At 40.5% G+C, this 12,661-nt stretch overlaps 1 protein-coding gene and 1 pseudogene across 4 annotated transcripts in view; both read left to right on the top strand.

Moving 5' to 3' along the window:
- The window catches only part of RBL1 (RB transcriptional corepressor like 1), a 59,987-nt gene extending 54,204 nt beyond the window's left edge, over positions 1 to 5,783 (top strand). Inside the window, exons 20-22 of one of the 4 annotated variants that reach the window (XM_035006272.1) lie at positions 545 to 693; positions 2,680 to 2,844; positions 4,309 to 5,783. In XM_035006272.1, coding sequence (XP_034862163.1) covers positions 545 to 693; positions 2,680 to 2,844; positions 4,309 to 4,479 — 485 coding nt within the window. In that variant the 3' untranslated portion in view covers positions 4,480 to 5,783. Of the gene's footprint in view, positions 1 to 544; positions 694 to 2,679; positions 2,845 to 2,948 lie in introns of all 4 variants that reach the window. The other 3 variants (XM_035006273.1, XM_035006274.1, XM_035006277.1) reach the window with 3 other exon arrangements.
- A 170-nt stretch (positions 5,784 to 5,953) lies between these two features.
- On the top strand, positions 5,954 to 6,766 carry LOC118011457 (annotated as a pseudogene).
- The last annotated feature ends 5,895 nt before the right edge of the window (positions 6,767 to 12,661 follow it).

Raw genomic sequence — 12,661 nt, 5'->3', positions numbered from 1 at the left:
TTTTTCGCTGTGTCTCTCTCTGTCAAAGAAATAAATAAAAAATCTTAAAAAAAAAAAAAATATGATTGTGAAAACATTCTTGCTGAAGTAATATCTAGAGAAAAAGAGTAGTAGCCTAAGTTTACATATTTGCATTTCTCAAGATTCCAATTTAATTTATACATAATATAGATGGATTTCTGAACCTTTTCTAAAAACAGTTGCTGGGGCTCCTGGGTGGCTCAGTCGTTAAGTGTCTGCCTTCGGCTCAGGTCATGATCCTGGGGTCCTGGGATCGAGCCCCACATCAGGCTCTCTGCTCGGCGGGAAGCCTGCTTCTCCCTCTCCCACTCCCCCTGCTTGTGTTCCATCTCTCACTGTCTCTCTCTCTCTAATAAAATCTTTTAAAAAGTAAAATAAAATAAAACAAAAATAAAAACATTAATTGCTTTACATAAAGATTTGTGTTAACTTGGTTTTTTTTATGTTGTAGAGAGAGTTGTAATTCAAGTCACCACTTTATATATTAATGTACATCTGTCATAACACTGAATTCTTTTAATAGACTTGGAAGATGCTACAAAAACACCTGACTGTTCCAGTGGACCAGTGAAAGAGGAAAGAGGTGATCTCATCAAATTTTATAATACAATATATGTAGGAAGAGTGAAGTCGTTTGCACTGAAATACGACTTGTCAAATCAGGACCATGTGGTACGTTTTATATTTTACTATATGAATATTTATAGTCATAGTTGGAGTATTGTGAGTTTCCTAGATAAGCGTTTCAGAGGCAAAATGCCACTGATGACATTATATAGGAGGAAAAAAATGCTGGTAATTAGAGAATGATTAAGGCATTGATACAACACAGATCAGTGGAAATCATGGAAATTTTATCCATACTGTGATTATGTTGCTGGAAATTATGTTAACATATGGGCAAGTACTAGATGAGAATATGGAAAAATGAAATCAATTCTGGTAATTTTTTTTGTTTTTTTTTTGTTTTTTTTTTAAAGATTTTATTTATTTATTTGCGAGAGAGAATGAGATAGAGAGAGCATGAGAGTGGGGAGGGTCAGGGGGAGAAGCAGACTCCCCGCTGAGCAGGGAGCCCAACGCGGGACTCGATCCCGGGACTCCAGGATCATGACCTGAGCCGAAGGCAGTCGCTTAACCAACTGAGCCACCCAGGCGCCCAATTTTTCTGTTTTTGATTTCTTTTGTTATATTTATATATGAGATAACTGTTTTTCTCAAGATAAAGAGAAAAGGAAATAAATAGGCCTGAATCATTAATAGAGGCAACACTAAGACATTTTTGTGCAGATTCAGAAGTACCAGAAAGCCTGTGAAAGTATTACCAGTGTATAAGCTGAGGTTGGTTCCCACGAGAGTAGACATTAGTTGTAGAGGGACCTAGTAGAAACTGCATCTAGCTGGTAGCCATATATGTGTATTTGTGTCTCTCTTTACATTTCCATCCTTGTCCCTTTCAAGGAATGTGGTCTGTGACTGTTCACAAAGGCCGTGACTGCTCGTTCAATTCCATTGGTTCCACCTCCCCTATCATGACTATGTCTGTCATTAGCAAAATTGGAACTAGTTTTATTAGGGGTGCCTAGGTGACTCAGTTAAAGTGTCTCTTGATTTCAGCTCAGGTCTTGATCTCAGGGTTGTGAGTTCAGGTCCCACATTGGGCTCCACGCTGGGCATGGAGCCTACTTAAAAAAAAAAAAAAGTTTTATTAGCTTCAAGTGAAGATGATGAATGAAATTATTAATTAAGGAGCCATCTCCATTTATTCCTAGAATGGAAACATTGTACAGAATATTAAAGGAAAGTGTAATACCTGCTCCCCTAACTCTATTGCTAAATCATTTGCATTTCAATATAAAGTCTTAACCCTTTCATTAACAGATTTGTTCCATGTTGGACTCATCCTCCTGGCTCATAGAGTTCTGTCTCTCTTTTTTTCCCTCTGCTCCTGCTTGGTTATAGTGTGTGTGTGTGTGTGTGTGTGTGTAGAGAGAGAGATTATTATTGTGTTAGGACATTGATTACTTTGTCTCTGCTTTCTGTGAACAAGAGGTTCCTGTGCTGCTAGCTTACCACTTCTGGGTGTCTCAGAATTCTTCAGGAGTTCCTAAAAGATGCAGGGAAATAAATTTTAGTTTATCTCTTAGTAATTGTTGAAAAACAAGGGGGTAATGGACTATCTTTGTTTTTTTCAGCCATAAATAAACTCTTAAAGTATAGCTGACACCTAACTAAGAAATGCCAATAAGAATAAAAATATGGAGGGCACCTGGGTAGCTCAGTCGGTTAAGCATCTGCCTTCTGCTCAGGTCATGATCCAGGAGTCCCAGGATCGAGCCCCGCATCAGGCTCCCTGCTCAGTGGGGAGTCTGCTTCTCCCTCTGCCCTTCACCCCACCCATGCTCTCTCTCTCTCATTCAAATAAATAAAGTCTTTTTAAAAAAGTAACACATACCATTTTTTTAAAAAAAGAATAAAAATATGGGGGTGCCTGGCTGGCTCATTTGGTAGAGGATGCAACTCTTGATTTGGGGTTTGGGAGTTCAAGCTCCATGTTGGGCATGGAGCCTACTTAAAAAAAAAAAAAAAAGAATAAAAATATGGTGGGATTCAAAAAAAGAAACTTACCTTACAAAAATGTACTTTTGGTTATTTCAGATGGAAGCTCCACCTCTCTCTCCTTTTCCACATATTAAGCAACAACCAGGCTCACCACGCCGTATTTCCCAGCAACACTCCATTTATGTTTCCCCACATAAGAATGGGTCAGGCCTTACACCCAGGAGTGCTCTGCTATACAGGTTCAATGGCAGCCCTTCTAAGGTAAGGTACATACAGACTTACTCCAAAACAACCTATGTACATGTGTTAAAAATTGGATTTCAGATTACCAGTTAGTAATCTTTAATCTTGCTCTTTGTCTGCAGAGTTACTACTAATAAATATGAACTGTTACTGTGGCAAGTCTCCAGTGATCAAGAGCAGTGTGTTCAGTTGATACAGTTTAATCCATTACTATTGTTATGATATTAGGGAAGTTCACTGCAAGAGTTCAATGTGTCTCCCGCTTAAGCATGATCTTGAGAAGGGACAAATAAGGCAGCACCTGTAAGTGGTCAGACACAAGGGATATTAACTTTAAAGAAAGGCCTTCAAAGTGAAAGTTCGTTTGGTGAATGGGATAGTGAAAAGCCTGAAAATAGAGGCCTTCTCTTATTTACACAAACCGTTCTGTGGTTATCCCCATCTTAATTTCCATACAGTGATAAAAATGTGACAGTTACATGATTGTTGTTTTCAGATATTTGAAGAGCTATCAAGCAGATATGTTCAGTATGTCTCCAGAAGCCAACCTAAGATATAATACCTCACAGACTTGCATTTCCTCTTCATAGAAGTTGATTTCCTGCAAGGATGTTTAGAAGAGATTCTTCCATGAAATCAAAGAGGAGACCAATTGACTTCTCAGGCAGTGATTTCAAAATCATAGATCAGAATCACCTGGGGTGCTTGTTGAACACATATCTGTCCGAGAGACCTACTGAATCCCAAAGCTCTGGCAGTCAGGTTCACTAGACCATTGTGATCCACAGCTTTCAAGAACCACTTCTCTAAGGCCTTGCTACTCAGAATGTAGTTTATAGACCAGCAACATCAGTGTCACCTGGGAGCATGTTAAAAATGCAGGATTTCAAGCCTCATGCCAGCCCTACTGGATCTGCATTTTAACAAGATCCACAGATGATTAATAAGAACATTAAAGCTTAAAAAGCATGCTCTAGGAGGAGGATCTCAAACCTTAAGGAAGCTTAGAATCACCTGGAGGGCTTTATTAAACATAGATTGCTCAACCCCGTTCCCAGAGTATCTGATTCAGTAGGTGTGAGGGTGAGGCTTGAGAGTTTGCATTCCTGAGAAGTTCCTAGAAACTTGTATGTCTGGCCCAGTGTCTACTTTGAGAACTACTGCTATAAGGTAAATCCAATTTTTAAAGCCATGAGGAGATGAGTTCTAATCATCCTTATTAGGTTGGCCTAGATTCAAAAAATAATCTCTAGGGCACCTGGCTAACTCAGTCAGTGGAGCATGTGACTCTTGATCTCGTTGTGAGTTCACGTCCCATGTTGGGTGTAGAGATTACTTAAAAAATTTTTTTAAATCTTAAAATAATCTCTACCTTATTGTTGAGCTTTGGATAGAGTGCAGGAAAAAGCAGTTAGCTTAGTTCTTTGCTGCTGTTTCCTCTTTTTGTCCCCTTTTACTCACACGTGTCCTCTATTTTTGCAGAGTTTGAAAGATATCAACAATATGATAAGGCAGGGTGAACAGAGAACCAAGAAGCGAGCAATAGCCATAGATGGTGATGCAGAATCCCCTGCCAAACGCCTCTGTCAAGAAAATGATGATGTTTTGCTTAAACGACTACAGGATGTTGTCAGTGAGAGAGCAAATCATTAACACCCTTCCTGTTTCTATCATAAAAGCACTTTCAGATGGCAGAAAGTTGGGGGTTTTCAGCCCTGTAGATGGAAAGTATCACTGAGTTACATGAAAAATTGCACCAAAATTATATGGGTTTTTTTTTTTTTTTACATTTATCCAAAATGTAGTTGACAGTGTATTTTGAGTTGGATTGGAAAGCAATATTTCAAGTGCCTTTTAAACATTTTAATAGTTATAGAATCTTTTAAATGACTATTCCTTGGTTTAGTTTTTAAGATGAAGTAAGGAGATACCTCATAATTTTTTAGCTCACTTTTAAAAATCAAATGTCTCCTTCTGCACTTTGTAATATGAAGGTAAATAATCTGTTTTTGGTAAGCATCCTTTGAGAAATCTCTGTTCTTAATTTAATATTGAGTAGAGGGGCAATCTGGCTGGTAGAACATGAGACTCTTGATCTCGGGGTCATGAGTTCGAGCCCCATGTTGGGCATAGAGATTACTTAAAAATTATATATGTATATTGAGTAGGGTTTGGCTCCCATAGCACCTGGGCCAAAGGATGACACACTAGCCCATCTCTGACCCACTCTGGCAACTCCACATCCAGGTGCCACCACCATTCTGGGTTGTCTAGCTCCCTTTTCATGCCCTTTCTCTCCTTGAGCATAAGCAGATTTGCGCCTGAGCCCATGCATTACTATGCTCCTTGCCTTCCATCCCTAAGCCTTCTTAGCTGATGTCACAGCCTAATAAAAGGGGTACTTGGGTGCAGCTTTCCAAAGAATCAGCTGTTCAATATTCACTTTTTTTAATGTGTTTCCAGAATCTGGAAAGACATGAATAAACCATTCTTAATTAATTTTGAGAAAGTTATGAAATGTATGTTTTTTAAACTGCAAACGTTATTTTTTTAAATACAAAATGTTTAACTTATATCTAACCCTGGCTGATTTGAGTTAGTCTAAGATTTGGCTGTAAATTTGTAATTGCTATTGTCAGGAATTTTATTTTTAAATTTTAAGAAAAGTGATTTTGGTCACATTTTACTTTTCTGAAAATTACATCCTCATTTTTTGTGTAGTATCTACACATGTTGTAAGCCAAATAACATCAAATTTGTCTGAAGTCCTTGTATATATTTTTATGTAGCTGTAACTATTGTGTCATTTTCATCTTCTTTATTAATGTGGAAAATATACATGAGCATTTGTACATTGACTATATCAGAAGCTCTGGGTATGTTTTTATCAATTTTTAAGACAATATCAGTGTACATAAAATAGCTAATAAAACATTGGCGTTTCTGAGATATTGAAAGACAGTGTATTTGTGTGACTAGAAACAATTCTGCAGCCATCTACAACCTATACCTTCTTAAATAACCTGTTTTATGTCTTTTAAATACCGTAGTGTAACTTAAAAGTTAACGTTCTGGTGGTTTCCAGGGGCTAGGAAGAGATTGGAGAGTGACTGCTTGAATACAGGGTTTTCTTTTGAGGGGATAAAAACATTTTAGAACTTGATGTAGATAGTGGTTGTATAATGTGAATTTACTAAATGACACTTTAAAATGATTATTTTAAAAAATAAAATGAGGGGCTGGCCCTGCTTAGGATTTTCAGGAACCATGGAAGCGGCGACAACAGTTGGAATTTAAGCACTTTTGTGATGGTCTCCGGGTTCCCTGTGAGAGGAAAGGGGAGGATGCCACTGGAATCATCTTCCTCTTTGATGCCATTATCCTTCCCTTCTCCCTTACCCTCAGTACCAGACAGTATTACTAACTTTTCCCCTCCCCCAATGTCTTACATCACTTCCCAGGAGATGAGTGTATTCTTCACTGGTTGCCTACAGGACCTGGTAGCTAAGGCAGTGCCAGGAAAATTACAGCCACTGCTGGAAGGGCTGGAGCAGCTTAGTGTGTCTGGAGCAAACCGACAACCCTGTATCTTTGAGTGCCAGCTACGTCTTTGGGATCAGTGGTTTTGAAGTTGGGCTGAGCAGGAGCGCAATGAATTTGTCAGGCAGCTGGAGGTCAGTGAGCCAGACTTTGTGGCAAAGCTTTACCAGTCAGTGGCTGCTACGGCTGGTAAAGACTGATGGGCATTAAAATCAAAGAAGATAAATCACAGCTGATGGAGCTGCAACTTTACTATGGGAACTTCAAATGTGTCACTTAAAGGTCTAGGGATGGTATCCTGATCGGCTGACTGAACTTGTTGACCAGTACTGGCTTGATTATTTCTTTGGGGGTGGGGAGGGGCAGAGGGAGAGAGAGAATCCATGCCCAGCGCTGAGCCTGATGTGGGGCTCGATCTCACAACCCTAGTGACCTGAGCTGACATCAAGAGTTGGACGCTTAGCGGGGGAAATCGGAGGGGGAGATGAACCGTGAGAGACTATGGACTCTGAGAAACAAACAGGTTTCTAGAGGGGAGGGGGTGGGAGGATGGGTTAGCCTGGTGATGGGTATCAAAGAGGGCACGTTCTGCATGGAGCACTGGGTGTTATATGCAAACAATCATGGAACACTACATCAAAAACTAATGATGTAATGTATGGTGATTAACATAACATAATAAAAAAAATAAAATAAACTATATATATACAACAACAACAACAACAAAAGAGTTGGACGCTTGGCCGACTGAGCCACCCAGGCGCCCCGAGCCTTGGTTATTTCAATGTTAACAGCCTATCAACTGGACTGCTCACATAAATGTTTTCCATCTAAGTAAATCCAGGTCAGCAGTCTGCCTCCTAGCTTGCTCCTTTCTACATGTCAGACCCTCAAGAATTCCGTGGCTTCTTTTACAAGTATAACCAGAAGGAACCTACACATTATAACTCTAGAGTATTGCTGGCCCACAGGGCTATAAAGTAGAGCCTTCCTACTCCAGAAACAGGAGAGAAGGACAATAAAAGGTCATGCAACTGGATTCACATGGCTGGTTTCACTGCTCTTACCAGATTCTGGCATAATTATGTGACATCCCAACTATTAGCTTTCCTAGTGATGATTTTGTAAAATTATGGAAAAATCAGGAGAGGGAGATAATTAGTTACTCCTTCCACACTGATGTTTGTTTGAATCCAAATAGCAATGACTTTTCCTAAAGCATTTGTGATATTCTTGAAGCTGGTAACAGATTCCTATTCTGTAAGCTTGCTCTGTGATATGAAAACAAGTGACACTCTTTATAAGTTGAAGGGTTTATTTTTTGTATCAAAATAATGAATCTTCAAAATAAAATGATTATGTTTGGTGACTTTCACCTCAATTCAAAAAATGCCTTAGACACATAAAGAAACAGGATGACTTCAAGTCCTTGGAATGAATTTGTGAAGCAAATTATGATACTGAATTAAGGAAAGCACTCTTAGGAGTGCTTTCAGGCGTATTTCTCCAGATGGGACTCACAACTTAAAGTTCTTTCCTAATTAAGATTTTTATGTAGTTAGATTACATTAAATCAGATTTTTTAAAGAACGTAATATTCCTGGGGTGCCTGGGTAGCTCAGTCGGTTGAGCATCTGCCTTCAGCTCAGGTCATGATCTCAGGGTCCTGGGATCAAGTCCCACATCGGGCTCCTTGCTCAGCAGGAAGCCTGCTTCTCCCTCTGCCTGCCGCTCCCCCTGCTTGTGCTCTCTCTGTCTCTCTGATAAATAAATAAATAAAATCTTTTTTAAAAAGAGATAATATTCCTACTTGTTTTTCTTTTTTTTTTCTTCTTTTATGGTACTTTCACTAAGTCAAAACTGTTAATAGCTGCCTATCATATTCCTGGCCCTTAACTAGGTGCCAGGGATATAAAAATAAACCAGCCATACATAGTACCTGTGCTCGAGATATAATAATTGTAACCCATTACTACAGTTGTTCCTTGAACAACACCAGGGATTAGGGACACCGGCATCTCCACACACACACCTCACCGCCCGCTGTCAAAGATCCATGTATAATTTTTGACTCCCTTTCAAATATTTAATTACTAATAGCCTGTAAGACTGGAAGCCTTACCAATATCCTAAATAGTTGATTAACACATACTTTGTATGCTATATGTATTATATACCGTATTCTTACAATTAAGTTAAAAATATTTTTAAATGTTAAAATCATAAGGAAAATACATTTACAGTACTATACTATTATCAAAAAGAATCTGCATGTTAAGTGACCCACACAGTTCAAACCCATGTTGTTCAAGAGTCAACTGTAGAATAAGTATAGTAATAGAGCTCTACACAAAGAGGGATGGTGTTGGGGTGCCTGGGTGGCTCAGTGGCTAGGCAGCTGCCTTCAGCTCAGGTCGTGATCTCGGGGTCCTGAGATGGAGCCACGTATCGGGCTCCCTGCTCATGGGGGAGTCTGCTTCTCCCTCTCCCTCTGCTGTTCCCCCTGCTTGTGCTCTCTTGCGTGCACTCCCTCTCAAATAAATAAAATCTTAAAAAAAAAAGTAAACACCTGGTCAAGAAGAGCTGTATGCTTTAAGATACTGGTAGTGGGGATAGAAGAGGAACCACAGAGAGTCACGTAACTGGGCACATATGGGATCCCAGTCAGGGACGACTTTCCAGAAATAATTAATGATAATAGATTCCACGTGGAGTTAGTTGGCATCAGTGACAGACCCTTAAGAAAATGTTCCGGAGGTTTCAGATCCTCTATCTAGGCGGTAGTTCCATCAAATTTCCCAATGGTAAGAATCACTGTGGAGGATTTATTAACTATACAGATCAATAGTGTGGTGCACAGTTTTGTGAAGCATCCCAGGCTGTTCTTACTTAACCAGGCAAGTTCAAGGCCAGCAGAAGAGGATAAAGGCCAAGAGTATGGAGCTCCAGGTTCATATAACTTCCCTGACGCTGCACCACCAAACCCAATTGAACTTCACTGTTCACTGACTTCATCATCACTTCAGGAAATAATTAATTATAGAAAATAACAGAAATTAGAAGATATATAAACAACACAAAAAGATAAAAAAAAAAAAACAAAAAAAACATAGTCCCGGGGCACCTGGGTGGCTCGGTCGTTAACTGTCTGTCTTCGGCTCAGGTCATGATCCCGGGGTCCTAGGATCGAGTGCCGCATCGGGCTCCCTGCTCGGGGAAGCCTGCTTCTCCTCCCACTCCCCCTGCTTGTGTTCCCTCTCTCGCTGTCTGTCAAATAAATAAAAATCTTTAAAAAAAGAAACAAAAAACTATAGTCTCCACTCAGAGGTCATCTTTTTAAAGATCTTATTTATTTAAGAGACAGAAAGAGAGCACAAACGGTGGGGCGGGGGATTGGGAAGGGCAGAGGGAGAGGGAGAAGCAGACTCCCTGCTAAGCGGGAAGCCTGACATGGAGCTTGATTTCAGGACCCTGGTAACATTACCTGAGCAGAAGGCAGTCAGAGGTCATCTTTTTAAAGATTTTATTTTTAAGTAACCACTACACCCGACATGGGGCTCGAACTCACACCTGCGAGATCAACAGTGGCACCCTCCCCCAACTGAGCCAGCCAGCGACTGTTGATCTTGGGGTTGTGAGTTCAAGCCCCAAGTCGGGTGTAGAGATTACTTAAAATCTTTTTAAAACGTTTTTGTTACAGTTATTTTTCACATGAAGGAAAATGTGTAAATCTTAAGTTGTATATGTTATAATGAATTTTTTCCAGCTTTACTGAGGTATAATTTACAGAGTAAGATGTACTCATTTTCAGTGTATAGTTTGATAAAATTTAGTAATTGTACGCAGTTGTATAACTTCCACTACAATCCATATATAGAACATTTCCACCACATCAAAACGTTTCCTTGTGCCCTCTGAACTTTCCTGCCCTCCCCACATCCTCCCCACCACACACTCTAGTCAACTGGTCTTTTTGTCACTATAGTTTTGCCTTTTCTAGAATTTCATATAAAATGTATGTATGCACAGTATGTAACCTTTTGTATTTGAGTTCTGTCATTTAGTATAAGTTTCTGAGATTCATTCATGTTGTATGTGTAAAGAATTTCTTTCTATTGCTGAGCAATTTTCCATACTGTGGATTTTTAAAGAAAAACAAGAGCAAGAAGAAGAAGAAGAAGGAGAAAAGAAGAAAAGAAAAAGAAAACACAGGCCCAAAATGGTGTTAACTTAGACTGAGTTCCCAAACCAGTGCTTAATTAATACATATTCTAACTGCAGTTTTAACTTCCCCTAGAAATGTAGTCTTAACTGGATGGGACCTCAGAGCTGCTCATAGCTTGTAGCCCATATGTTCCCACATGGTTTGCACTCATCTTTTAACACTTTCCCCTTTTTCACTTTTCCCATCCTTGCCATTTCTCAACTCCAGGCATGATCCTGCCTCCAAAGCTCCTGCACCTGCTGTTCTCATTGTCTGGAATGCTTTTACCCCGGACGCCTGCATGGCTGACTCCTTCATCTCCTTCAAATCTGATTAAATGGCACTTTCTCAAAAGGCCTATTAACTACCCTATCCAAAATTGTGACTCTGTCTCCCTCCACTCCCATTGTTGCACACCCAATGTTCAAAATTTTTTCATCTTGCGAAACTGAAACTCTACCCAGTAAGTAACTTTCCTTTTCCTCTTCCCTCCTGTTCCTGGCAACCACCATTCTAATTTCTGAGTTAGACTACACTGGACACTTCATATAAGGGGAATCATAAAGTATTTGCCTTTTTGTAACTAGATTATTTCACTTGACACAAAGTCCTCAAGGTTCATTCATGTTGTTGCATGTGAGAATTTCCTTTTTTTTTTTTTAGAAGCAGTGGTAAATCAATTTACTCTTTTTTTAAAGATTTTATTTATTTATTTGAAAGAGAGAGAGCATGAGCTGGGGGAGGGATAAGCAGACTCCTGGCTGAGCAAGGAATCTGAGGTGATGTGGGCACTCCATGTGGGGCTGGATCCCAGGACCCTGATCATGACCCAAGCCAAAGTCAGACACTTAACCGACTGAGCGACTGAGCCACCCAGGCTCCCCCGAATTTCCTTCTTTTTAAGGCTCAATAACATTCCATTGTATGTGTATACATTTTCTTTATCCATTCATCTGTCCTTGGACTGCAGCCCAATTTTTATTTTTATTTTTTTTTTTAGATTTCATTTATTTATTTGACAGAGAGAGACACAGCGAGAGAGGGAACACAAGCAGGGGGAGTGGGAGAGGGAGAAGCAGGCTTCCCGCTGAGCAGGGAGCCCGACGCTGGGCTCAATCCCAGGACCCTGGGATCATGACCTGAGTTGAAGGCAGACGCTTAACAACTGAGCCACTCAGGCGCCCCTGCAGCCCAATTTTTAATCTGTAAGATATACCATGTCTTTCGATACTAGTCTTGAGTGACTCATATTCTGGGAAGTCCTTGGCTGTATTCTTAAGTTTCGTTTTCTTCCTTTAGTTTTGTTTTCTTCCTGGGGCGCCTGGGTGGCTCAGATGGTTGGGCGTCTGCCTTCGGCTCAGGTCATGATTCCGGGGTCCTGGGATCAAGCCCCACGTCGGGCTCCTGGCTTAGCGGGGAGCCTGCTTCTCCCTCTCCCTCTGCCTCCCCCCCTGCTCATGCTCTCTCTCTCTGTATCTCTGTGTCTCAAATGAATACATAAAATCTTTAAAAATATAAAAAAAAAAATTGTTTTCTTCCTTTGCCTTGGGAAACATCCCTTGTTTCTATTTTGAAGCAGATCCTCCCACCCCCATCTCCCACAGAAGGAACTCAGCCTGTTGGAAGATTTCCAGGCAACAAAAGTGGTGGGGGTGGGGGGAGGTGTTAATGTGCTCCAGTGCCAATCTTCTCCCCTTACTCAGTCCTCTTCTAAACCCGCTCTCCCAGTTGCCTCCTGCAAACCCCAAATGCCTTGCCTTTACTGTGCCTTCCCTGAACTTCCCACCTTAGAAGCCCTAGCACCACCAGCTTCCACCAACACCCAGAAATTTCAATGCCCCCTTAACTACTTGCCCAAGGAACAGGGTCTTTTCCCCAAGGAACACTGCTCTCCTCCTCAGAATCTGGTGCCAGTTCCGTGTGCCCCCCCGCCCCCCAAACATATACACCATACTCAGAGAGCTCTGGGTTAAGGAAAGTTGACTTTCCTGCAGTCCCTTCACTTTTTTTTTTTTTTTTTTAAGTAGGCTCTATGCCCAACGTGGGGCTTGAACTCATTACCTGAGATCAAGAGTCGCACACTCTAGCAAT

Source organism: Mirounga leonina, unplaced genomic scaffold (genome assembly GCF_011800145.1).
Source record: "Mirounga leonina isolate KUSES-001 unplaced genomic scaffold, KU_Mleo_1.0 Mir_150, whole genome shotgun sequence".
Taxonomy (NCBI): domain Eukaryota; kingdom Metazoa; phylum Chordata; class Mammalia; order Carnivora; family Phocidae; genus Mirounga; species Mirounga leonina.
This window is presented reverse-complemented; position numbering and strand designations above follow the sequence as displayed.